This window comes from Thalassophryne amazonica, chromosome 9 (assembly GCF_902500255.1).
Source record: "Thalassophryne amazonica chromosome 9, fThaAma1.1, whole genome shotgun sequence".
Lineage (NCBI taxonomy): Eukaryota > Metazoa > Chordata > Actinopteri > Batrachoidiformes > Batrachoididae > Thalassophryne > Thalassophryne amazonica.
In genome coordinates, this window is record NC_047111.1 from 81,624,925 (window position 1) to 81,652,866 (window position 27,942).

A 27,942-nucleotide genomic window follows, 5' to 3' on the forward strand; every position below is an offset into this window, starting at 1 on the left:
CTTGATTTGACATTAGCAAATTACCCAAGTGATGAAAACTAAACTACACAGTAACAGACATAAATTTTGAATTTATAGAATGATATTGAATTTCCTTATATAGATGTGATTGCACTTGCTTTTTCAATAAAGAATTTAGGATTGAATATGACAATTAAACAAGTGTGATACCTTGACTTGGACTCAAAAGAAACACATGCCCACTACAGGGCCTCTGCTGCAAGTGCACTTTCCTCCTGAGAAAGACCCAAAAAACTGCTACAGTACGTACCTACGAGCCGCTTGGGCTGGGGGTCTTGGTTTGTTACTGGAGCCTCCGGAGTGACTCAGGAATCTGCACAAAATAAAGATGCTCAGCTATTGCACATAGCAACCAACACTCATGACAGAGAAACAGGTTTTTCCAGAACATGATACATTTAATAAGTGTTGAGGTGAACATGAAACAGTCTAAGTAACCTGGCTGAGTCAAATGCAGATGAACTTATTGAGCAATAAAGGATGCACAAAAGTGTTGGTAAAGCCCAGTGGTGGTCACAGTTCCGCTAATCCACTAACCGCTAATTACCGAAGATAATGTTTTTATTATTGGATTAGCTTTTCAGATAACTTTGAAAACCATCATCGGACTAATTATCTTCCCATACGTTTTGGTCCGATAATTTTTAGACTGCTAATGTGTAAACAAAGCTGGATAGTTACAAACATCTATAAAATCTAAAATCAGTTAAGCACCTACCTGTTAAATGTTTTATAGTAGATGCGTAGTTCTATCCTATCGTAAACAGAGGAGAGCTGGTTCTACAATAAACTGCTCTATCCTCTGCAGGCAAAGGAGAACTGATCACAAAAAAGAAAAAGGCTCATTTCTTTTGACCCCATACTGATACACTGGCAATATCACCCAAGTCATCCAGAGGCATACAGTTTTAAATTATGGTTAAAATTTTAACCAAACAAATTTTGGACAAGTTATTTAAATTAACGTCACATCTGAAGTTTTATCAAGTGAAAATATCAGATATATGTTTTAGTTTTAAAGTAATGCACTAATTTTGAATGGTTTTAAGGGCCTTTCACATTGAAATTGTCAGTGCGATGCTTTAACGCTTCCCAACGTGTCGTAATGCCAGGCCGATGCGTTTCCAACACGTCACAACGTCAGACGCGTTGCTTCGGAAGCGGCAAGGGGGCAGAGATTGCGGCTACGTCACACTCTGGCTGTTTCCACAACCTGAAAAAACTTCAGCGATCGCCATCTTGAATTTGCGTCGCCTGAACCACAAAAAGCTTTAAAAAACAGCAGTAGAACGATTCTCCCATGACCCTGCTGGGAGAAGCTTTTTTCAGCTACTTTTCGAAGTGACGCCAACCGAGGGAGGACTGACGACTTGGTGGGATATTGACGCAGCCGGCGCCACACGCCGCCACAGAAAAACACCTCCGTTGGAAGCCTTAAGGACAAGTTGGAACATGTCCAGCTGTTAAACAATTTCTCAGATACTCACTCAACTGAAAGCCATCAAAAGCCGCCTGGTTTTTACAAATGGTTATCAACACGGAGGTGTTTTTCCTGTGCCGCTGCACCGCGCCGGCTGCGTCCCGATGCGCGGACCCGTCCACACCTCTTTCATTAATAAAATCTCCTTTAACAGCGGAATGTCCGGATAAACTGCTGATCCCGACCTCTTCTGAAAGTTCTCTGTCAGCCGTTAAAACTTTCACAGAAAACCAGCTGAATTTCTCGAATGGTGTCCACTTCGATGTGCCTCACAGTTTTTGAAAAAATTTTGATCAAGCAAGGCGCCAGTCTCTCAGGAAGTTGTCAGACAAAGAGATTCCGACGGGAGGGGTAGACCACTCCTCACTCAAAGCCAGCCCACAGGCGAATGACGTAACCGACAGGCGTGAAAAAACTCACGCATGCGCACAAGGGTTCAAGGTTGTCTGATGTAATCGCACGTGATTCAAATCCATATAGTTTTTGAAAAAAATAAAAAGGTACGTTAGTTTTATCACAGACCTTGTATATATATATATATATATATATATATATATATATATATATATATATATATATAAATTTCATCATGAGGTTTATGTCACAGAAATCCTACTTTACAATCACACTGCAGTCATTGTTAAATTATTTCCTGTTGCATTTATAATAAACATTTGTATTTATTTAGTGTCTGTTTTTCTGGTTGAAATGAGGTATAAATAATCTACCAGGCTTAAAAAAATGTACAAGTTTCCATGTTATTTTATTTGTCTAAAAATAAATGTCCAAGGTTCCTTATGTTAAACAAGAAATTATCTAATCTGAAATAACAGGTGGTTTTAATTTACAGATGAAAGATTTCTAAAGAACCATTTATTGATTTATTTAGCTATTTTAATCACAAGTGTTCTAAACTTCTCTCTACCAGTAATCAGAAATTTTGAGGTAACAAACAACAAAAAAACATTTCCAATGATTTGTCTTCAGAAAACTGCTCTATAAATGAGCAGTCCTGTCACACGTTAATGTTTTGTACAGATCAGTGGTTTCTGCACCAATCCATTTTGTAGAGATCAGTGGTTTCTGCACCAATCCGTTTTGTAAAGATCAGTGGTTTCTGCACCAATCCGTTTTATATAGATCAGTGGTTTTTGCTACTAGTCTTCCGTGTTTTGGCCCGACGCGTCGTTCCTATTGGACAACGCGAAGGTACGTCACAGCTCAGAGTGTCGAAAGTTGGATTGAACTTTGACAGCGTCAGCCTGCCGACAAGCGGCAATGCGTGCTCCAGTCAGAAGCATTGTTTTAGCTCAGCTTTTGACGCGACGCATCTGACGCATCTAAAAAGCAACGCGTCTCATTGAAAATAATGCTTTTTAGACCGATTTTTGACGCTTCTGACGCATCTTAGGCGTTCAGTGTGAAAGGCCCTTTAGTGTGGACATGCTGTGCCCAGGTGCATTATGGGTACCTCAGTACATTCACGACAGAATAAATGCATTTGAGAGGCACTGATCAGGCTCCACACAGACAACAGCATTAAACTGTTTGTATAATGTGCCTAAAACTCTTGGGAATATATTCTCTGGGTTTATAGACATTGTTATTTTGTTTGTTTTATGTAAAAATGCCAGAAGAAGCTCTGGTTGCACCTCCATTATTTTCAATTGGAATCACTGCAATCGATTCCTGTTTGCTATTAGAGTCCTGCTTATGTCAAGCACTGTCTGTCGTCTTTGTTCCAGAGTAATATATATAAGATGTCTGAAATTCAGTTTGCGTTTATTAAATTCCACGCATCTTAACACTCTGGGGCCAACGCCTTCGTATACGATGGCTAAGACCAAGCTTTACTAAATTATAAATAACTTTTGAATGATATGAGATAGAAACCTTTTTTTTTTTTTTTTTTTTGCTGAAAAGTTACCTCCGCGGACTTTCGAGCCAGCCATCGGCCATCTTTGTACTCCTCATAGAAGCTGTGTGATGACGTGCACAATGTGAGTGTCCAATCGGAATTGGTTCACCGTCACATGGTTTTCCAAAATCAAATCGTAGGGCAGATTTACCTCATGTGAAAAGCCAAAGATCGTTTTCAGGAGTGATATGTTACTAGTTGGCCCGTTTGAACAGCCCCCTGGGTGCTCCAATGAGTACATACTATTAGTACATACTCAGTGCGTCCTGCACCATTACGCACAGCGATCAGTGAAAGCAGGAGCACACGGAGAGCCTCTGATGACAATCTCACATGCTTAAAGAAGAAGTGTGTAACTATCAGGATTGCTCCACTAGTATGCATGTGAATGTTACTGGATAACTCTGTTGCTTTCTCTGCATAAAGCACTGTTTACTCTCTCAATGGACAACAAAACGCATAGACCATTTTGTATATATTGTTCAAAATGTGCATTTGTTTATTGTTTGAACCTTTTTGTTGTACATCCTTTCACACAAGACCTGAAATTACCTTTATAAAGTGTCAAAACAGTTGTTTATTATAGTTTGCTGTGTGTTTTGAATAAATGTGTGTGGAAAATTATTTTTCGCTTTATTTTTTCCTTGCCTATTTTTGATTGTAAACCTTTATTACACTTATAAAACACAACAAAAACATATATATTCTGAAAGCACAGGTTGTCGTGAAAAAGAGAGACATTAAACTTGATTGTGGGATGCAGGGAGAGCTGTTAACAGCAATAACAAAACATTTATGCCAGGCGAGTGAACTGTCCAAAAAATGCCCTCGGACCCCAGAGGGTTAAATGTAGCAGACGCGGATTACCTGGAATTTTGTTTTGGCAAGTTTTCACAGTCTCTACTGCCATCTACTGGCCAGTAGTGTTCATGGCAGTATTTGCCCTAAGTACTGAGCGTCCAGTAGATGGCAGTGTTCTATTTATTTTTACACCGGTCATATCAGACGGTTATCTAATTACAACTTGGCTTTTTTTTAAATGTCTTTTTTTAACAAATAAAAAAATGACATATTTTACAAAAGCACATTGATCTGTAAACACCAACACACGAGTCACGACACCCCTCACATTAACATGCTGGTTTACATAGAATGAATGAGTCAACCAATCAGTGTTAGCGGAGGCACATTTTACCCATAATCCTTTGCTATCTGTCTGTGTTTGTTACAAAACTACAGAATTAGTGCATTATTCAACATTAAAAGACATATGTTATAATTTAACTTTGTACAAATGACAGAACTGACATTAATGGAGTTATTCTATCAGTATTAATTTTATTTATAAACCAAACCATAAGTCAGCACTGCTTTATTTTCCAAGACCTCTGCCTCACGGCAATGCTGTTATTGAGTAGAGAGTTGAGCTTCACTGCTCCTCTCAACTGCTTCGCTGCTGGAAGGTATGTAGTAAACAGGAGCTTCCAGTAGTGGGCAGGGTGAACAAACAGACTCACTGTTTGGGTCTGTAGTTGCCTTTGATGCTACCAGACGCATCTGTGGTGTTAAAACTCAAAATCAGCTTGTTAGCAGTTGCAAGTGTACCGGAGACAATACTGGAAGTATTGTATTTCTTCTTGAATTCTTGAATTTCCCTCTGGGATCAATAAAGTATCTATCTATCTATCTATCATCTATTTGTAGCTTCCGCTAAATTTTTGGTTGGTTTATCGGTTTAGCTTTATAAAAGATAAGTTTTCAATTAGCTGATTATCTGTTATCAAAGCTCATTTTTTTGGTTAGTTGTGCCCACCACTGGTAAAGCCCCTTTCACACCGGGTCTGCGTAGAGTTGCATTGTGCTGCATATCTAGTACGCAGGAATGGCTGCGTAAGTTGCACGCAGGGGGGAGAAGCTTGGCTCCATGATGCTAATTTTACAAACTGCCTGGACACGCAGATGTATTTCATACACTGGAAAAAGTTAGAATACATTATTTCCAGGAGTTAATTGACTTTATTTAACATGCCACAATCGTGAGAGAACTTAAGGAGGTGAAGGCAGAGCTGCAGTTGGCAATCGCGCACGCAATCCGTCCGTGAGGAGTTATAGTGGAAGTGGACATGTCCTCTCACTGGCAATCCATCTGTGAGGAGTTATAGTGGACGTGGACATGTCGTCTCACTGGCAATCCATCCGTGAGGAATTATAGTGGACGTGGACATGTCGTCTCACTGGCAATCCATCCATGAGGAATTATAGTGGACGTGGACATGTCCTCTCCCTGGCGATTGATCCGTGAAGAGTGCGTAGAGCACTGGAGGCAGTGCTCTACGCCACAAGTCCGATAAAAAATTAAACGTTTACTTTTTTGCATCCATTTCACGGAACCCTTTCCATCGCTCAGTGTATTGCCACGTAGAGCTGCATAAACCCAGTGTAGGGCTGCATACACCCAGCATAGGGCTGCATAAGCTCAGCATAGTCGGTACACCGCATTACACAACTCTATGTTGGCCTGATGTGAAAGGGGCTTAAGAAGGAATGTTTGAGAAGAACCGGTATGCTGGAACATGTCATACTACACACATTTTCAGCAAGCCGATATTGGCTATCAGGTGTTTTAAAACAAATATTAAAGTTTCCAGCCAAAAATACCCTACAGACACCAAAGTGCCACATCCTAGAAAAGTGTCTATCACTTTAAATACAAAAGAGCTGCTGTTGACCACACAAGCATGTCTTATAGACAGGAGCAGGAACAAGTTTTTTTTTTTCTTTCAGGAATGTCAGCTATGACATTTTAGCCATGCGCATGATCCACTATGCAGGTGCCTCAGTGTTGAGGATCTCAGCAGCTGGAAAGGTCCATCTACATTTCATATGGCTGCAGCAGATAGATGGTAACTTCTGAGAGGAGAGATGAATTGGTTGTCAGCCTGGGTGGTTGTTATATGGGACCCATAATTGTTCCATGGTGTGGTAGATGTGGTGATGCATGGCACCAATGCATGCTCCCAGACTTGACTTGATTGGCTGCCTCCTGTTGCTCAGAGTTGCCACAGGAGATCCAGCAGTGACTAGTGATCCTTCCTGATACAACAGGTGTGTACACAGTGGCACTGCTGTGAGATTAGGAAGTAAAACTTGTTTGCAAATTAGAATCAAATTCAAAATGCTAAGTACCAAGTACACGTGAAAAACCAAGTGTAATTTTGGTTTAGCTTATGGGTTCCTGAATGTGGCAACCCTTTAAGATTGACACTATTGTTTGTCTGCTCCTTATGAACTCAGGGTTGCCACAACACAGACTACAGATCTGCATTGGGATATGGCACAAGGTTTACGCTGGTTGCCCTTCCTGAAGCATCTCTATTTCTACATGGAGAAACACACACAGCCCCTGGTCTTCCCAAGCAGTCTCCCAGCCAAATACTAATCAGGACTGACTGCTTCGTTTCTGAGATCTACTAACAGACTGGGGCTGCATCTGAGGTCCTACGGATGCTGTACCTGATCCATGTGGTGAGGAAAGAGCTGAGGCAGAAGGTGAGGCTCTTGATTTACCAGTCAATTTACAGTCCTATCCTCACCTATGGTCATGAACTTTGGGAAATGACAGAAAGAACAAGGTCGCAGATACAAGTGGTGGAAAGAGCCCTCTGTCGGGCAGTGACATGCGGTCAGGGGAGGCAGGTGAGGCTGTCATCATGGAAAGAAAAAATGTAAAATGAAAAATAAAGTGGTTATATTTATCCAGTGATTTGTACCATAAAGATATTTTCCTTTTAACTTCACCAGTTTTAGATTATTTCTTATTCAAAATTGCTTAATTTTCACATTTGCCATTCAAATACTGGTAAGAGACGTGTGGTGAGGCAGCACTGTCTCTCTGTATGTCTCTATTAAAATGGCCAAACACTCTGGTTATATGAACTTAAATTCCATAGTTTAGCTGATGTGCATAATGTACAGTGTCTTTATGTCAACAGCTGTGTGTGTGTGTGTGTGTGTGTGTGTGTGTGTGTGTGTGTGTGTGTGTGTGTGTGTGTGTGTGTGTGTGTGTGTGTGTGTGTGTGTGTGTGTGTGTGTGTGTGTGTGTGTAAAACGTGTTTCGTGTGCTGAGCGATCATAAAATGGCTGCAAAAAGGCACCAGGTAAGGCACGCAGTTCACCTGCCTCATGTTAGGGGGCACTAGTGATCCCTGGGATCCTTCTTGCAGCAACTCCTCAACTGCAGAATAAGTAACAGCAAGCTGCAATTTACAGTTAGCTAGTTAAGAGCCACGGTCCATTTATTTTACTTTCAGAATAGAGGATTACGTATCCAAACTGAAACAGTTTTCTAAACTGGACTTTCAATCGAAGCAGGAGGTAATAATTAAAGGAAGGGATGCGGGACAGAAGACCTGCTCTTTTCAAATGGAGTGGGACACACGTAAAGTCTGGCTGTGTGGATGTCCAGTAAGAAAACACCTTTTCTGCTGCCTTCTTTTTTCAACTTGTGACTGTCTGGACTCAGATGGGATATTGTGACCTGAAGAATTTTCTCATCAAACACGAGCGGTCGACCGCTCACATTCAAAGTCACAAGGATGACTTCCTTCCTGGCAGCGATCTCCACTGAGACAGAGAGACTTTTAAAACTGAAGGAAGATAAGGAAGACTTACAAACAAGTCATCGATGCTTTTGTTCAGAAGGAGTGGCACATGTGGACTTCATTTATAAGTAAAGGTAAGAGCATAATAACTTTTTTTTATTAAATGTGCTTTTTTGTGTGCTACAGTTTGTATGTGTAAAGAATGCTGATATGAGATTTTACACATAACCTGTTAACTGCTGTCAATCAAACGGTGAATAAGCTACTCTGTAGGGTTCATATGTTTATAAATCTGATTGTGATGACGTCAGTGCCTCACCAGCCATCAACCTCACCACACGTCACTGCTGTTGGGTATCTGGGCTTCCACTCAGGTACAGGGTGAGAAGCTCGAATAATAGAGCCACTGCTTCTTCATATCAAAAAGAGCCAGCTGAGGTGGTTTAGGCATCTGGTGAGGATGTCAATGTACATATAGATTTGGACAAAAGCTCACATTGATCAGTAAAATATTTGTGATTGAATGGTACAAGTAAATTTATATGGAACTGACAAACAAATCATAAAAGAAAGTCATATACAGTAAAAGAAAAGACCTTACTTGTGGTCCCTCAAAGCTTACTGCATGTACTGCTGACATTAAATATTCACAATATAAATATATTTCATTGTTCAAAACATGCAAGCATCTGAAGCCTTTCTTTGTTTTAAGGACTCATCAATTCAGAGTTTACTAGTCAAGACATTGGTACCGGCTTGCTGAAAAGATGGATAATATGCTTTTTTTGTTTGTTTTGTTTACAGTGTGGATATCCTGTCATCCCAGCTGCGCACTCAGAATGCCACACATGCCGTCACAAAAAGAAAAAAGTAATTCTTTCCCTCTAACCTGTGTGCTCGGCCAGTCACTCTCCGGCGGTGAATAAGACTCTCTGCTCTACAAATTAAGGACCGTCGGCTAGAGATCACGTGACAAACGTGTAGTAGCCCCATCCAGGGAAGGGACAGGGGGAGGAAGATGGTCAAGGACACACAGGAGCAGGCAGAGACAAGGTGAAGCTGGTTTGTTAGTACAGAGCAAACAGTGCAGAGGTAACATGGTAATGGAAAGGTGTGGATACTGTGAAAAAGAATGAAACCACAAAAGCAGAGGTAATAAAGATCCTTCACAGACCAGAGCTGCACAAGCTCCTAGTGTCAAGGTTAGTGAGCAAAATCTGTTAAAACAGTCTGTGGAGGGATGGTGGCAGTCTTAGTAAATGTGAGTATATGTAAAGAGGAGGAGGAGGTGTTGTTTCAGATGTTACCGATTCTGTTGCTCCTGCTGCAAAAGTTGAACAGCAATCTTCCTCAGATCTAGGACTTCCTTTAGTTCATCATCCTCCTCCTCAAGCAGCTGCTCCTTGTCAGAACTGAGACAAGTTCAGGCATGTAGTTACTGTCATTAGACTACTGTCATGAGACTGAGCTACACCTGAATAAATGCCTCATTTCACAAGTTAAAAAATAAATATACTGAACAAAAATATAAACACCCCCGCGACCCTTAACTGGACTAAGCTGTAAAAGATGAATGAATGAATGAATGAAAAATATAAAACACTTTTTTTGCTCTCATTTTTCATGAGTTGAACTGAAAATCTAAAACATTTTGTATAATACACAAAAGACCTATTTCTCTCAAATCTGTCTAAATCTGTTAGTGAGCACTTCTCCTTTGCCGAGATAATCCATCCCACCTCACAGGTGTGGCATATCAAGATGTTGATTAGACAACTTGATTACTACACAGGTGTACCTTAGGTTGGCCACAATAAAAAGCCACTCTGAAATGTTCATTTTTATCACACAGCACAGTGCCACAGATGTTACAAGTTTTGCAAGAGTGCAGTTGGCATGCTGACTGCAGGAATGTCTACTAGAGCTGTTACCCGGGAATTAAATTTTCATTTCTCTACCATAAGCCATCTCCAAAGGCATTTCAGAGAATTTGGCAGTACATCCAACAGGCCTCACAACTGCAGCAACTGCAAACCACGTTTGCAATTTCTACAGAAACTGGGTGTAATTGATTTTGTTGAACAGATCACAAATGTAACTGAAAATAAGCAATATTCTGTAGTTGATTTTTTTTTTTTTTTTTTACAGAAAGCATTTGATACTATATACCATGCTGTGCTGTTGGATAAACTACAGAGGTATGGTATCAGGGGATTGGCACATGACTGGATAGCTAGCTATTTATACAATAGGTACCAGTGTGAACATATTGGTGGGACAACCTCTGAATTCATGAAAATTACTTGTGGGGTGCACCAGGGTTCAGTTCTGGGGCCTTGTTGTTTCTTCTATAAATTAATGACATATGTATAGTTTCCAATTCCATCAGTTCTATTTTGTTTGGTGATGATACAACGGTGTTCTGTCGTGGGGATCATTTGGGACAGACCTTGGACATGATGAAGAAGGAGCTAAAGAAGTTTAAACAATGGTTTGAGTCAAACAAATTATTGTTCCACTTTGGTAAAACAAAGTGATTCATATTTGGAAACAAGTCCAGGAATTTCTGCAGATATTTATCATTAAATGATACTGAAAGTGAAATTGTAACTGATAGCAAATTTCTTGGTGTTGTTACTGATGATAAACTGAACTGGAAAACACACTTTGTTAAATCCAAAATGTCAAAAGCCATTGATTGCAATTTTGCATAAAGCACAAAATTTTATTTCCCCAATGCTCGTTAACTATTTTATCTCATTCATTGCTCATTCCATATATGACATATTGTATTGAGGTATGGGGAAAAACATATAAAACTAATACTAATCCAGTCTTTTTGTAGCAAAAGAAAGCTATAAGAATTATCTGTAACAAATCATATTGTGAGCAAACAAATCCATTGTTTGCCTGTTTACATATTATAAAATGCTGGGACTTGGTTGATTACATCACAATACAAATTATGTATAAAGTTAAAAATAAACTGTTGCCACAGCATGTCCAGGATCTGTTTAAACTGAGGGACTCCAGTTATAATTTGACAGGAATTTTATTTTTTGAGAAATTAAGGATCCGAACGTCCGAGCGTCCTTAAAGGGGTCCTTAAAGCTGTACTAACAGACCTTATTCTCTGTGAAGCCCGTAAAAGTTTCACCGAAAGCCAGATAAATTTTTCGAATGGTTTCCAGGTGCCAGTCTCTAACAGCTTCTGAAAAAATTCTGATGGGAACAAAACCCCAAATCATTCCGCCATTTCCAGACAATGAAAATCCGACGACGGGGCGGGACCACTCCTTCCACAAGGCGTGCTCACAGGCGAATGACGTCACCGACAGGCGTGGAAAAACTCACTCATGCGCACGAGGGTTCAAGCTTGTCTGACATGAAAACACATGAATCAAATCCATATAGTTTAAAAAAAAAATAAAAAGGTACGATACTTTATGGACAGACCTCGTATATATCTATGTATGTGTATATATATTCAGGAAATTGTGTTTATGTGTGTATGCATGTATATATTTCTTATTTTTTTATAGTATAGGGGGTAGGTATTTATAAGCTTTGCTTCTGCCCTCACCCTTTTGGTCACACGGGTTCATTGTAGAGTTTTTTTTGTTATTGATGAATTGTGTGCCGACTAAATTCATTCATTCATTCAAACTGTCAGAAATTGTTTCAAGGAAGCTCAAGTGCATGCTCGTCGTCCTCATCTGGGTCTCGACGTGACTGCAGTTCATCATCGTAACTGACTTGAGTGGGCAAATTCTCACATTCAGCTCTATGCGTTGTGTCCCTGTTCTGTGGAATGATCTCCCTGCATCAATAGAACAGTCAGATTCTGTAGAGACTTTCAAGTCCAGACGCACTTATTTTCCCTTTCGTATGGCTAGCATACTGGCATTGTATTTTACTATGCTTTTTACCCTTTTACCCTAAAGTCTTTTGGTGAAGCTTACAACTAGTGGCTGGCAATCACCTTAGTATTTCTTCTGTTTTTCTTGTTGCTTAATGCTGACAAATTATACTGTATTTGTTGTCTTTCCGATGCCTGATTATGTTTTTTTCTCTCTGTTTGAGGTGCGGCTCCATCCAGAGATGGGGATGGTATCTTCTTCTGTAACCCTCCTGTCCTGTGCACTGGCAAAATTTCCTGTATATTCGTTTTGTAAATTGTGTAAGTAGCATGGCCCAAGCAGAGGGTCACCCCTTTGAGTCTGGTCTGCTTGAGGTTTCTTCCTCAAATCATCAGAGGGAGTTTTTCCTTACAACTGCTGCGTGTGTGCTTGCTCTAGGGGTTGGTAAGGTTAGACCTTACTTGTGTGAACCGCCTTGAGGCAACTTTGTTGTAATATGGCGCTATATGAATGAAAATTAATTGAAATTGAAAATTTAAATTATGCAAAGGAGATGTGTTGCACTGCGTGAGGCAAGTAGTGGTCACACCAGATACTGGCTGGTTTTCTGACTTCTTGATGTGTGACATCTTGATATGTCACACCGGTGAGGTGGGATGGATTAGCTCAGCAAAGGAGAAGTGCTCACTAACAGATTTAGACAGATTTGTGAACAATATTTGAGGAAAAACAGGTCTTTTCTGTATATAGAAAATGTTTTAAATCTTTGAGGTCAGCTCATGAAAAATGGGAGCAAAAACAAAAGTGTTGCTTTTATATTTTTGTTCATTGTATACATATAATTGGCTAAGAAATGACTTATTATGCTGCCTGTTGCTTTACATGAAACAGCTGCTTACTGCCATGTCCTTCTCCCTCTCTAAAATCATGTGGGCGTGTCACATAGAGTGCTGATTGCCTCAGTGGGTGTGTCTCAAGCATGAGTCCATAAAAGGACTGCCATAGCCACATATGGACTCTTGTGACATGTTACAGAAATCCAAAATGAACTGTTACAGGTCTAATTTTGCTTATCGCAATAGAGTTTCTTCATCCAAAGACAAAGAAGTGTGGGACTTTCAGAATGTTTAACACAAAAATACAACCATATTTAATTGTAAAAGGTAAATATAAACATATTTTGCATAATGTAACCACTTTAGTATTGCACAGTAGTCACTCACATACTGATACTTCATATTCATTTTTTATCTCTGATATAAACATATTCAATGACAGCTAATTACGGTTTTCACCAATATATTTCAACAGCTGGGGACTTTCCAAATTCTAATTCTTTTTTTAATGTTCAACAAATTTTTCAAATTTACTTTACAATAAACAAGAAAAACTTTGTATCTTTGAACCACAGGCACAAAAATATGCTTACTAGCAATCAATTATCCTGTTTGTGGAATCTGTTCAGTAAACTCACCCAGACTCCTCTTTCCAGCTGTCTTTGTCTTTATTTGGATGTGACATATTAAGAACTCTTTCCAATTCCTTAAAAAACAAACAAAGAATTAAAATAAACAATACCAGACATATGAGTATTGAGGATAGATTAATCTGAGTCCAACATCATTTTACGTATCAATGCTGCTCTGTTATACAGGTGTGTTTGTCCATCTTGATTTATCTTTATTGTGTGGGGAACCAATGCACAGTGCATCAATTATCAAAACGGTTTTGAATTTCCCAATAACCTCATAGGAAATGTCTTTTACTTATTTTTCTTTCATTATTTAAGTTTAAAAGCGTGTTATAAAGGATAAATACATGCCACATAATTTGGGAGAATGAATTACTACTTGTGCATTGCACAAGCAAATCTACTCTGCTCACATCAAGAACTGCCTCCCTTTTTTATCAAACGTGTGTAGTAGTAAAGAAAGCAAGTTTCCTCCACACATTCCTACCTTTAAACATGACGGGTGACTGCCCTGCTGCCCATCGCCCTCTGACAGAGCAGGATCCTCATCTGGGTTGGGCTCTATAAAGTCATAGAGATCCTGATCTGATAGAGGGAGGAAGCATCCGCGTTCATCACATAAATGTTCACATAGGCACCTGATTCCATAACCCCCACCTCGTTGCTATTGCTTTGAATGAGCTTAAGTTACAGTGATTTTGGGTAACCTTTACAGGAGTCCATTTTGGAGAGGAGAGAGAGAGCGTCTGCACGGGCTGTCTCTGAAACCTGAGAGTGCAGGCTGATGGTGTCATCGTCTGATGGCTGCAGGAGACAAACAGTCAGAAAGCAAATCTAAGCTGGGTTCTAATCAGAAATTCATATTCTGGTGTGCCTTCGATATGGCCCCCTTCACCACCACCCTCATGATTCATTTCTGGCAGATGGGACTTGTACTTGTAATATTCCAGAAATGTTCTTTGACTTTTGATAAAACTTATTCTGGACAGCTAACAGCAACAAATTAACGCTGCTTAAAGGTGTCCCATTACACACCTTTCAAATATTTAATGTGTGTTTCCCAGCATCTTAAAAGCAGATATTAAGGCACCATAAGACAAACATTAGTTTATCATCTCCACCCGCATGCCGAGATTGGCCCACATCAATTACTTTTGTATTCTTTTTTATTTTTTGCTAATTTCATTGACGCCGACACAGCTGGTGCAAGAACTGGCACGTCCTCTAGGTGGCAAATATACTTTAGACGGAGAAGGCCGAAGTTGACAGAGCCAGGCCCGGAACTTGCCACTTATTGCCATTTACAACCACACACAGAAGGACAGCTGCTGATAAAACCAAGAAGCTGAAGCCAAGGTGAATGCTCCCCCAAGGTGAACATGAGCGACATTTACAGCCAGTGTGCAAGTGATATGCTGCACAATGGAGGTAGCTTGGACAATAAATACAACGGTTGCATGGTGAGTTTTTCCTCAGTGAGCTGTAGCTTTGTGCTGACACATTCTATTCCGTGTGCCTTCTGGCAAACTGTAGCTAAAATTTCACATGTTCTTTTGAAGAAAATCCTTCTCTCTTGTTGCATCAGACAAACCTAAAAAAAAAAAATTGCCCTCCCTCATGACTTTTTTCTGATGTCAGAACTAATGTTTTTTTTTTTAATGGGGCCTAAAGTCTGTAACCAAAAATACAACTACGTTATCTATACGTTATCTATATATTTTTCATTGTATTTTAGCTACTAAAATGGGGGGGGGGGGTGATTGGCGCTCATTGCGGGTTTAATTATTTAATGGTGGGACAACAGCATTTGTAGTAATTGTGCAAAAGCGTCATGATGTTTAAATTACAAATAATCTAGTTAGAATGAAAGAATGCTGCAAAGTGATTCTAATCCTCTTTTAAGGGTTCATCTGATCCATATTTTCAGCAAGCTATCATATATTTCAGCCAGTGTCCTATAAGAAGATCTTAAAGCTACGGGGTGTAAAATTTTGTGTCATCTAGTGGTGAGGTTGCAGGATGCATTAAGTCATGTTATGATTATGTTGCTCTACATGTTTTTGCTTCTTTGCTGACAGGAATTCACACTCCCTCACCTTCTCCTTTCCAAATCCTACAGGATAGAATGAACATTTATATAGACACATCCTGGCACAGAAAAAAAAAACATGACAGGTAACAGAAATGTAAAAATATACATTCCATTTGTTTGATAACTAATATAATAAAGTTTGCTGACCTCTGTTGTTGACAGCCTCTTGTCACCGTTGTCACTTCCTATTCCAGAGTCGGGCCCGTGGTTCTTGCTGGGATAAAAATCTTCCATGCTGGAAACATAGGAGAATCAAAATCAAGTTTAACGGTATAGTTGGTGTACTTTCTACAATAAAATAAACCATGATTATGCAGGTCTGAAAAATGGATGACAGCACATTTGACGGTGGACTTTGTTGGTACCTATCAGTAAGCGGCTGTGGAAGGCACCGTTTGCTGAGGGAGGGAAGGTCCAATGTGTCTGGCTTCTTATCCATCCTACATGCCTGGATGTTCAAGTATTTAAAAATGTGCACTTTGCCTTTGAGACAAATCTGAAACATCCAAATGAAAAACACCTACTTTCAACCACAAGATGGTGGCACTGTTCCAGGAAAGTGTGAACCCTTTGCTACATTTCTGCAGCTGATTTGACGCTGCTTTCAGGTTATTCTTGACATATTTATGATGTGCATGTACAAAATCTGACATGTATGTACCTGTGCGGGTGGAGACTGCATAGGGTTGTTGTCTAAGATGATTTGCTGCAGTTGCCTGAGTTTCCTGTATGCTGGTGGGATCTCTGTGATCTTATTGCAGGAAAAGTCAAGTCTGATGAGGGGCAGGTCAGCCAACTCTGCAAGCACAGAAGAGAGAAGTGTTTCAAAAATAGCTTGTCGGATGTGACGAGCTGCTTCTGTTAATGTGCGGCATGCAACTGCAAACAGTCGCGGCTTTGTTTGGCTGATGAGTCAGAACATCCTAAGAACTGAAGTGACACATATTTATTGATCAAAGAACTGAATAGAATAGTTTCAGGGCACATTCTCATTATGTACTTGTATTTATCTTATTTTATTTTTAAATGCCAATCATGACAACCACTAGAAACTGTACAAGACCAGAAGTGTTAACTAATTTTTGGCCAGGTAATGAAAATTAAGAAATCAAATTCATGTTTTCATTTTTCACAATATAATTCAGGCAGATTTTCAGGAAAAAAAAAATCCTGAGGAACAATGAAGTGATCTACACAGAGACTGAATATGTGTTTGAAGCCCACTTATCAGATCATTTTTTAATTGTGTGACCGTCATGTCCTTTTTCGATGCACTCAACCAAATGACCATTTCTGTGAAGTGTAAAAGATTTTGAAAAACAAACAAACAAACAAATACATAAATAAAATAAAAACAAAAATCTAAACTAAAAGCTAGCAACCTAAGCTGTAATATTCCACTATTGTCAGGATTTGGCCTTGATCAGGGTTATGGTTTAATTTTTTCCCCCTTTTTTTTTTGTCCATCGTCTGCCCAGCTTTGATTTATTAGTTGTTTTTTGTCTCTTGTTTATTCTCTGTTCTGTTTTGCTTTGTTTCTTTTTTACTTTTCATACTCTTGCCATGGTTCAGTTCCATTCTGGTTTTATTCAAGTCAGTCTGTGTTTTCATTGTTTATTATTTCGCTATCATTTATTTGTATTGCTGTTCTCATTTCTGACATTATCTGTTGTGCTGTAGTATCGGGTTTTGTTTTCTGTTAATGATTTAGTCTTTATTTGTTGTTTTACCATCTGGTTATCTTTTATTGTATACTTCAGTCATAAGTCAGTTCCAGTCTAGTCTTGTCTTAGTGTTTATTTTCTTATTGTTCTCGCATCAGTTCCCATGTAGTTTTTCTTCTTTACTTATATTATCGGATGGTTCACTTTTTAGTTCTCATGTTCATGTTCTGTTCATAGTCCTCGGTATCTGTTTGACCTTTTGTTCTCTGTTTTTCCTCATCTCCATTTAATTGTGTTTGCACTCCACTGCACCTGCTTTGTCTCTCACGCTGATGCTTTCTGCTTTGTGTTTCTATTCACTCACGCTTTTTGCACTTGTTCACGTGTCTGTCTTTTTTAATCACTCAACCTTGTGTAATCCTTCCTCACTATCTTGCACTATGTATCATCTTTGTCCTATAGCCACACCCCCTTTCTAGATCATTCACCTGCACCTGCACCTTGTTAATACCAGCATATTTAAACTCCTCCCAGCCACCACACCTTGGCCAGTTTTTTTTTTTTTTGTGTGTGTGTGTCTCCGTGCACTTACCAGCTCTCCTCACAGTCCTGATTTGCCTTGCCATGTTTTCTGATCCTGCTTTGTATTTTTGACTGTGCCTTTAGCCTCATCCCTGAAACCTCTGTTTGCTTGTGCCACTGAATCCTGCTTGACTATGACTGCATGTTTGCCTAGCCCTGTTTGTACTTTGCTTGGCTGATTGAAAACCTGTGCACCAAACCTAAGCCTGGAATAAAGACGATGACTTCTTTTACACTAACACCTGGTCTGACAGTCTGCATTAAGGGTCCACCCTCTTCAAGTGCCAGGCACCGTCACAGCATTACAACTATCAATGTAATCCTATGTTTTACTTGTGTTGTGCAAGAGGTTTTTAAAGTAGGTGACTCTTTTGCACTGATTTGTTTTTTATATAATTTGATTCCAGACAAATTCACCAACGCTACACACAGTAAAATCACCAGTGCAAAACTAACACTGACAGTGTTGAATTAACACTGGTCATTTTACTGTGCACTTTTGAGTTGTCTTTCAACTCATCAAGAAATGGTTTAGTCATGCAGCTTAGCTAATATTTCCATAAAAAGTGTTCATTTTGTGATAAAAGCATGGAATTTGGTACACATATTTTAAATTAACTAATGTTTATTTACAGATATAGAGCCATCCTGAAGATGACCTCTAATGAGCTACAGGGGTCAATAAAGAATTACACAGGGGTCAAAATTTAAAACTGCACCAATCATGCTGAAAACTATACCACATTATTTGTCTGATCATAACAATTCAAAAAAGGTATAGTTTGGGTTATGTAATGGCTGAGTGGATCCTTGTCATTTGATTGGTGCTTTGTATGTCAGATGACATAGATTATTCATCCAATTTGTGTTGCATTGCATTCAGAGTGCAATTTGGTTCCACTTACAGTGCATATTGGGTCCATACGTTTGGTACCATTGCATTCTGCGCACACACACACAATGCACGCGCACGCACACACAAAACAAATAAACTGCGCTGTAAGCCATCTGGAGGCTGTTAGCAGAAGTTAGAATGAAAAGCTGGACTAATTTCTGATGTGATTTTTTTCACTGCACTGAGGAAGGACACAGTTTTTTTTTTTTTTTTTGGTAGTACACACCCGCACAAGCGCTGTCCTGGTTGTGTGAGCCCTTAATGCGGGACAACGATACAAGTGGGACGATGATTTGATTGAGCTAACTGACGGTGCTAGTTCTTGTAACACACACAGACAAAATCCACTCCACTGTAAGCTGTCTGGATGCATGAAGAGCTGTTCAGATGAAAAGATGAAAAGCTAACGTGATTTTTCACTGGACTGAGGAACTACACAAAGTCTTTTTTTATGGAAGTACAAAGTCAATACACAGCATCACCGGACTACATGTCACAATTTGGACTCCTATTTAAAGTTCGTGTTGGACTTTAGCAGCAGTGAAACACCAAAATGTAAGTCCCTTTTCTGTTGTTTATAAATTAATAAACTATCAAATGACAAGGATCTATTTTAGCCATTATATAACACAAATAATGAATGTTTTTACATTCTTTCAATGGAACAAATATTTCATGAGGTGAAAGCTAGTTCATACCATTCATTGAACTCATAAACATTGAATTGATTTGAATTGAATATTTATTTTGAACATAACAAAAAATAAAATAAAATAAAACAGACAATGTAAAATTAAAATTAGTTCAAAAAGGAGTGAGAAGAAGTCGAAACTTATCTAATCCCACCCCTTCTCCCTGTATAATGATTTAAAAATATTGTTGACAATCATGATAATAATACTACTACTACTACTACTAATAATAATAATAATAATAGCAACAACTAATAATAACAATAATAATGATACAATGATACAACATAATTTTAGAAAAAAGACAAAGACATAAGAAACCTGACAAAACAAAACACAACAGAAAAGATAGACCCAACTAACAATGAACATAAATAAATCCATAAACAAATATAGAAATAAATAATCAATAACAGTTTCCCGTGAACACCTAGTAACTCTCACACTTCATCCCTGTATCCCATGAAAACACATTCCTTATATTTTGTTTTAAACACTCCTCATTCATACTCCTCGTTCAAAAAAAAAAATGCTGCAAATTATTGGCTGCCTTAATAGCATTTTAAAAAGGAATAATTTGCACCATATGTCATGCTTAGTTATATTATGAGGTAACATATGTCATACGTCATAGAATCCAATGGCCGTCGACCTTGTTTGACCTTTACTTTGGAGACCAAACATTCAACACAGTCAAAACTATTCCATTCATTAATGCTTTTATTCCAACCAATAATTTACATCACTTTTTACCAAAATTGGAGTAACTTTAATTTTTGACCCCTGTACAAACTGAAACTGATCTTTGTCACCATTTTTGTTGTTTTTACCTCATAACTCCATAACATTAAGTTAGTGCAAACTATACCTTTTTGGAATTGTTATGATCAGACAAATAATGTTGTATAGTTTTCAACATGATTGGAGCATTTTTAAATTTTGACCCCTGTGTAATTGTTTATTGACCCCTGTAGATCATTACAGGTCATCTCCAGGATGGCTCCATATCTGAAAATAAACATTAGTTCATTTAGAATATGTGTGCCAAATTCCATGCTTTTATCAGAAAATGAATTTTTTGGGGGGGAATTTTAGCTAAGCTGCACCACTACTATACTTTCAGCAGCTGCCAACAACACTCCCCCTCCCACCCCCTCAACTTGAAAATGATTACGCCTTTTTGCCAATACTCACCTTACAGTCACCTTTTCTTGACTTTAATGAACATAAATACTGGTTTTATAAAAATAAAATAAAGACTCCTTGACTTCATATTTAACTGACAGCACTGTAACGGTAAAACTTACAATTTCTAACCAACATTGTTTATGAATGTAACTATTAAATTCTTTCTAACATTTTTCTAACATTTAAATTATTTCTAAACATTTTAGTTGTTGAAATTATTATTATTATAAGTAGTATTAGTAGTAGTAATAGTATGAAAAAATATCTTCAAAAGTGGACCTTTAATCTCAGGCTGTTATGTTATTAACATGTTAGATTACTGAAAAAAGTGGTCAGATTAGGCATCACTGCGTATCAGGTGACAGGTTTTCTGCAAATCAACGATCAGAGAATACTGCAGTCAAAACGTTCTCAGCAGATGTTAACAGCTGCTTCTGGTGTGAGTGTTAAACTCCTGTCCTTTCATTAAGAAACAATGCACTGTGGTCCGGTCTAGTCTCATCTAGTCATCAACAGAAAATTAATGTGAGAATTTTTTATTTTGCCGTGACATTTCTTGCTTATGCATGAGAACGTGAGATTAATGCTGAAAGTGAGTGTCATACCAGATACGTGAGAGTTGACAACACTGGCACTGGTTCAATTTCTCTACAGACCGATTTTTATGAGTTTTCTTGTCAACAGACATGTTTGGACACACTGATGAAGAAAACGGCAACAACACAACACACATATTCCTGCATCATCGTCAATGTTTGGACATGTTTCTTTTTTTAACTTCTTCTTCTTCTTTGTCTTTCGGCTGTTCCCGTTAGGGGTCGCCACAGCAGATCAATCGTTTCTATCTCACCCTGTCCTCTGTATCTTCCTCTGTCACACCAACCACCTGCATGTCCTCTCTCAGCACATCCATGAACCTCCTCTTTGGTCTCCCTCTTCTCCTCCTGCATGGTGGCTCCATCCTCAGCATCCTTCTCCCTATATACCCTGGGTCCCTCCTCTGCACATGTCCAAACCATCTCAATCTCACCTCTCTGACTTTGTCTCCAAACCGTCCCACCTGAGCTGTCCCTCTGATATGTTCATTCCTAATCTTGTCCATTCTTGTCACTCCCAAAGAGAATCTCAACATCTTCAGCTCTGCCACCTCCAGCTCTGCCTCCTGTCTTTTTGTTAGTGCCACTGTCTCTAAACCATACAACATAGCTGCTCTCACTACTGTTTTGTAAACTTTCCCCTTCACCCTTGCTGATATTCTTCGGTCACAAATCACTCCTGCCACCTTTCTCCACCCACTCCACCCTGCCTGCACTCTCTTCTTCACCTCTCTACCACACTCTCCATTACTTTGAACAGTTGACCCCAAATATTTAAACTCATCTACTTTCACCACTTCTACTCCTTGTAACTGCACTATTCCACTGGGCTCCCTCTCATTCACACACATGTACTCAGTCTTGCTTCTACTGACTTTCATTCCCCTTCTCTCCAAAGCATATCTCCACTTCTCCAGACTAGACTCAGCTTGCTCTCTACTCTCACTACAGATCACAATGTCATCTGCAAACATCATAGTCCATGGGGACTCCTGTCTGATCTCGTCCATCACCACTGCAAACAAGAAAGGACTCAGAGCTGATCCTTGGTGTAATCCCACCTCCACCTTGAATGAGTCTGTCATTCCGACTGCGCATCTCACCGCTGTCACACTATTCTTGTACATGTCCTGCAGTACCCTAACATACGTCTCTGCCACTCCAGACTTCCTCATACAATACCACAACTCTTCTCTTGGCACCCTATCATAAGCTTTTTCCAAGTCCACAAACACACAATGTAACTCTTTCTGTCCTCTGTACATTTCCAACAGTATTCTCAGAGCAAACATTGCATCTGTAGTGCTCTTTCTCGGCATGAAAGCATATTGCTGCTCACAGATCTTCACCTGTTTTCTAAGCCTAGCTTCTACTACTCTTTCCCATAACTTCATGCTGTGGCTGATCAGCTTTATGCCTCTGTAGTTGCTGCAGCTCTGCACATCACCCTTGTTCTTGAAAATAGGAACCAGCACACTTTGTTTCCACTCCTCAGGCATGCTCTCACTTTCCAAGATTTTATTAAACAATCTGGTTAGAAACTCTACTGCCATCTCTCCTAGACATTTCCATGCCTCCACTGGAATGTCAGCTGGACCGACTGCCTTTCCACTCTTCATCCTCTTCATAGCAGCCCTCACTTCTTCCTTGCTAATCTCTTGTACTTCCTGATTTACTCTCACCACATCATAACATTAATTATAATTAATGCTATACTTGTTAATCACTTGTCTTTCTTTAATGAAAGTTGCAATACCAGTAATAATTATAAATATTTAAGGGTTCTGTTTGTTGTATGACAGCACTGGTTGCTATGCTCGTGTTCACGGCAGGGAAAAAAGCTTTTGGCAACACATCACAAAACAAGTGTTATTCTTGTTTTGGAGAAAAAAAAAACCCTCAGGCTGGGACTCTTTAAAGAACACACACACACACACACACACACACAGAGCATGAGGAGGGCTGGACCTACCCTCGGGCAGCATGTGAAGACAGTTCTTCCTGACGTTAAGTTCACGTAAGGCATGGAGCCTCCCCACCTGAGCTGGCAGCACCTGGATCTCATTACAGCTAACATCCTGCAGGAGGAGACAGTGAGCAAGACATGACATCAGTCTGTCATAACTTCAAGCATGCACTGAGTGCTACTGCTCACCAGTTCCATCAAGTCGTTGGCCTTTCCGATCTCCTCTGGGATGGACATGAGCTTGTTGTTGCTCACCAGCAGAACTTTCAGGGGGAGGTTGAACAGATATTTAGGCAAAACTGCCAACAGATTCCGACTGTAGGTAAAACATTGACAAGCAACTGTCACCGTGAAAACAATCGATTTCTTTTCAGTGCTGCTGCATGTAACAGTGAGTATCATGTGACTAAGTTCCAGCAAAAAGAGGAAATGCCTCTCATACAAAGAGAGCACATATATTCCATCAAGTACACTGTCACGCAAAGAGGAACAAGCACTTATTAAGAAAAACCAAACAATCTCTTTGGTCAAAGAGAGACCAAAAGTTAAAAAAAAAAAAGAGACATGAGCAGGAACCAACCTGATATCCATATATGTTAGCATCTGCAGGTTGATGATGGCTTCTGGGATGCACTTGATACAGTTGTGGTAGAGGTTGAGCGACTCGAGGGGTGCAAACAGACACACCTCTGGTGGAATTTCTGTTAAACGGTTCTTGGACAGATCTGCAAAGCAGAGGAAGACATATAGAAGATATGTGTGCCGTCAAAATGCATAAGCAGGTGACACGTAGACTGTCTTGTCCAAGGTGTCCCCTGCCTCACAACCTATTACTGCTGGAATACTGTATATTATGAAGTGGTCTCTTGAAATTTACTTCAAAATGCATTTTTGCACAATTACTACAAATGCTGTTGTCCCACCATTAAATAATTAAACCCGCAATGAGCGCCAATCACCCCCCGCCCCCAAAAAAACTAAAACAATAAAACTGCTGGAGTCATAGCTATATGTAAGGTGAAAACATTAAGAAATTTCAGTGCAATCTGCTCAATACATATTGACTATTGCGAGATAAAGTTCAGCAGCATGACCACACCTCCAGCACTCCCCTGTTCAGTATGCCTACTCACTCTTGTTTTTGTGTTGAGCCCTATATACACCCTGTACACAGTCTATGGTTGAGCCCTCCCTCCTCTGTGCTTTTTGCTCTTGTGTTTACATGCTGAATTAATGTCTTTAACATTAATGTTAAAGACAATTAATGTCTTTAACATTGTTCTTATAGTGAACATTTTCAATATTAATCACATGCAATGTATAAGGAGCCTCTAGACTCTCTGCGGTGTTTCATCTGATCTGAGTCTGAGGTAAAACACATTAGTACCTCAGAATTGCTGAATCACTCCATCTACGCATGCACGTTTGTGCAGGCAAATCTATCTTTATCGCGCTGTCATCTCTGTTAAATAAAACGCATCACAAACCACATATTTTTAGATAAGGAACATGACTTGAGGCTGCGGGAGAACCAATAAGAACAAGTAACAGCCACTGTTCTTTGAAGAGTCTTCACCTTCAAACAACAACCACAACCTCTGTGTGTGTGTGTGTGTGTGTGTGTGTGTGTGTGTGCGTGCGCGAGTGCGTGCATCAGCTACAGTAAAATTCAGAACTTTCAATTATTCTGTGACATAGTGCAGGAAAAGCAAACATTAACATTCTGTCTCACTAATACACAGTTATATTCTGCTCTCTTCCACAACATGTCTTTTTCCTGATTCTCTCCCCTCAGCCCCAACCAGTCCCAGCAGAAGACTGCCCCTCCCTGAGCCTGGTTCTGCTGGAGGTTTCTTCCTGAAAAAAGGGAGTTTTTCCTTCCCACTGTCACCAAGTGCTTGCTCACAGGGGGTGGTTTTGACCGTTGGGGTTTTTCTGTAAATATTGTATGGCTTTTGCCTTGCAATATAAAGCGCCTTGGGGCAACTGTTTGTTGTGATTTGGCGCTATATAAATAAAACTGATTTGATTTGATTTATATTGTCATCACTCTCAATTAACAATTAAGCAACATAAAATGAAAAAGTTAACAAGGGGCGCTCGAATTACCTAACGTCTCACTTGTATTTTGATAAAAAGGTAATTTTCATATCAGCAAATTACAGGGCCCTATGCCATCATAATTTTGTCAAACTATCATAGGTACATCCATCCATTTTCTATACTCGCTTAGGGTCACGGGGATAATGGCTCTCATGGATGCTTCCCAGGAGGTACCTAAGGTATAGGTATGAAGTGTCTACCTTGGACTGTTAATCATGTTCACTAGAAGAAGAAAAAACTGTCATCCTCATTAATGTCCAAATCTGCTCACTAAACAACCCTAAAATCTAACCAGCTAGTCCACTCTCCCCAAAGCACCTATAGTGTAAATACCAAGTGTTCACCAAATCAGTTATTGTGTTCACAACAAATATGTCATACTCATAAATAGTATGAAATAATAGAAAAGTATCAGACCTTATTATTTTTTTCAAAAACCATATGGATTTGAATCACGTGTGATTACATCAGACATGCTTGAACCCTCGTGGGCATGCGAGAGTTTTTTCACGACTGTCGGTTACGTCATTCGCCTGTGGGCAGTCTTTGAGTGAGGAGTCGCCCACCCTCTCATCGATTTTTTTCATTGTTTAGGAATGGCTCAGAGACTGCTGCTTTGTTTGATCAAAATTTTTTCAAAACTGTAAGGCACAACTGAGTGGACACCATTCGATAAATTCAGGTGGTTTTCGGTAAAAATTTGAATGGCTGAGATTTTGGTCTGGTAGTGTCGCCGTAAGGACGGCCCACGGCGCCTGACGGCGATCTGCGCTTCGAGGCAGCAGCATCTCGCCGTTTCAAGTTGAAAACTTCCACATTTCAGGCTCTGTTGACCCAGTAAGTCGTCAGAGAACAGAGAACTTTCAGAAGAAGTTGGCATGAGGAGTTTATTCGGACATTCCATTGTTAACGGACATTTTGTAATGAAAGAACGTGCGGGCAGAGTCGCATGTCGGGCCGGACCCGACCACGGGGGGTCGCGACAGGAAGAACACCTCCGTTGGAAACCTTAACGGGCAAGTTGGAACATGCCCAAGCTGTTAAACAATTTCTCAGTTACTCACTTGTTGAAAGCCATCAAAAGCCGCCTGAATTTTACAAATGGTTTTCAACACGGAGGTGTTGTTCCTGTCGCGGTGCACACAGACTCGCCGAGTCGTCACGGAAACGACTCGGCAAATTTGCACGCACATCTTTCATTAAAAATGTCCTTAAACAGTGGAATGTCCGCATAAAGTCCTCATGCCGGCCTCTTCTGAATCTTCTCTGTTCTCTCACGACGTCCTGGGTGAATTAAGCCTTAAATTAGGATGTTTTCAGCTCGAAACAGGCCGTCGACAGCACCTGGAAGCGCTGCACGAAGTCCCGCTGCGTGGGAAGTCTTTACACCGACAGAAACACCCCATAATCTCTCATCAGCCGTTAAACTTTTCACCGAAAACCAGCTTAATTTCTCAAATAGTGTCCACTCGGATATTCCTCACAGGTCCAGAAAAAAATTTTGATAAAGCAACACGCGCCGTCTCGAGCAGCGTATGAAACAAAGGAATTCAGCCGAGAGGGCGGGACCACATCTCACTCAAGGCCTGCCCACAGGGAAATGACGTCACCGACGCGTGAAAAAACTCACGCATGCGCACGAGGGCTCAAGCATGATTGGTGTAATCGCACGTCATTCAAATCCATATAGTTAAAAAAAATAAATAAAAGGGTCGGTTTATTATCTAATAGACCTCGTATGTAAATACATGCAACAAACAACCCTAAAATGTAATCAGCTCATTTATTCTGAATTGAGAAGCTGCATGTGATGTAAAGACGACGTGTCTACCATGCATTGTTAATAACATATTCTGTTCATAAGAAAAAGTCCCTTCATGCTTATTAATATGCAAATACACTGCAACAACCAACCATAAAATGTAATTAACACATTTAATACAAGTATTAAGTGTGCATCATGCATTGTTAACTCTCTAAATCCCAAGCATGTTTTCTTGTACATACTATACTTCTGTCACATTTTTACTCAATGTGGGCTCAATTTTCAACACCTCCGTTTCGGAGTGTCAGAGGACAAGTTGGGACATGCCTATCTCGGCTTTCAGTGCTTACCAGTCGAGTGAGTATAAGAGAAATTGTGGAGAGCTGGGCACGTCCCAACTTGTCCTCTGACACTCCGAAACGGAGGTGTTCCTTTGTCTCGCTTCATCAGCGAATCGGTCATGACGCGCAAAGCCTCCGCGCGGCTCTCCATGACAAAATCTCTTGTTAAAAGTGAAATCTGCCGGAAAATGGCTGATGTCCAGCTCTTGTGATAACCAGAGAAATTGCACACGCCGGTCCCGGCTCCACACAGCCATCCTTTTAGAAATGATGTGGTGGTTTCTGCCTCTCGATGGCGGCTCGGAGCGCGGCGCGCCATTGTGGGCCGTCCTTAAAGCTGTAGTAACACTCCTTATTCTCTGTGAAGCCCGTAAAATTTTCACCGAAAGCCAGACAAATTTTTCGAATGGTTTCCAGCTGCCTGTCTCTAACAGTTTCTGAAAAAATTCTGATGGAAAAAAAGCCCAAATCATTCTGCCATTTCCTCGCAATGAAACAACGATGAGAGGGGTGGAGCCTTGCTCACTCAAAGCCTGCCCACAGGCGAATGACGCAACCGACAGGTGTGGAAAAACTCACGCATGCGCACGAAGGTTCAAGCTTGGCTGATGTAATCACACGTGATTCAAATCCATATGGTTTTTGAAAAAAATAAAAAGGTCTGTTACTTTTCTAACAGACCTCGTATGCTTGGTCCTGGTAGACCC

At 39.9% G+C, this 27,942-nt stretch overlaps 1 protein-coding gene across 3 annotated transcripts in view; it reads right to left on the reverse strand.

Moving 5' to 3' along the window:
- The window catches only part of lrch2 (leucine-rich repeats and calponin homology (CH) domain containing 2), a 147,839-nt gene that overhangs the window by 87,329 nt on the left and 32,568 nt on the right, over positions 1–27,942 (reverse strand). The window contains exons 2-13 of one of the 3 annotated variants that reach the window (XM_034178544.1): positions 23,607–23,751; positions 23,216–23,342; positions 23,033–23,138; positions 16,105–16,241; positions 15,809–15,939; positions 15,591–15,678; positions 14,059–14,155; positions 13,839–13,912; positions 13,355–13,422; positions 9,328–9,432; positions 8,910–8,978; positions 272–334 (exon numbers count right to left, since the gene is read on the reverse strand). In XM_034178544.1, coding sequence (XP_034034435.1) covers positions 272–334; positions 8,910–8,978; positions 9,328–9,432; positions 13,355–13,422; positions 13,839–13,912; positions 14,059–14,155; positions 15,591–15,678; positions 15,809–15,939; positions 16,105–16,241; positions 23,033–23,138; positions 23,216–23,342; positions 23,607–23,751 — 1,210 coding nt within the window. Of the gene's footprint in view, positions 1–271; positions 335–8,909; positions 8,979–9,327; positions 9,433–13,354; positions 13,423–13,838; positions 13,937–14,058; positions 14,156–15,590; positions 15,679–15,808; positions 15,940–16,104; positions 16,242–23,032; positions 23,139–23,215; positions 23,343–23,606; positions 23,752–27,942 lie in introns of all 3 variants that reach the window. The other 2 variants (XM_034178543.1, XM_034178545.1) reach the window with 2 other exon arrangements.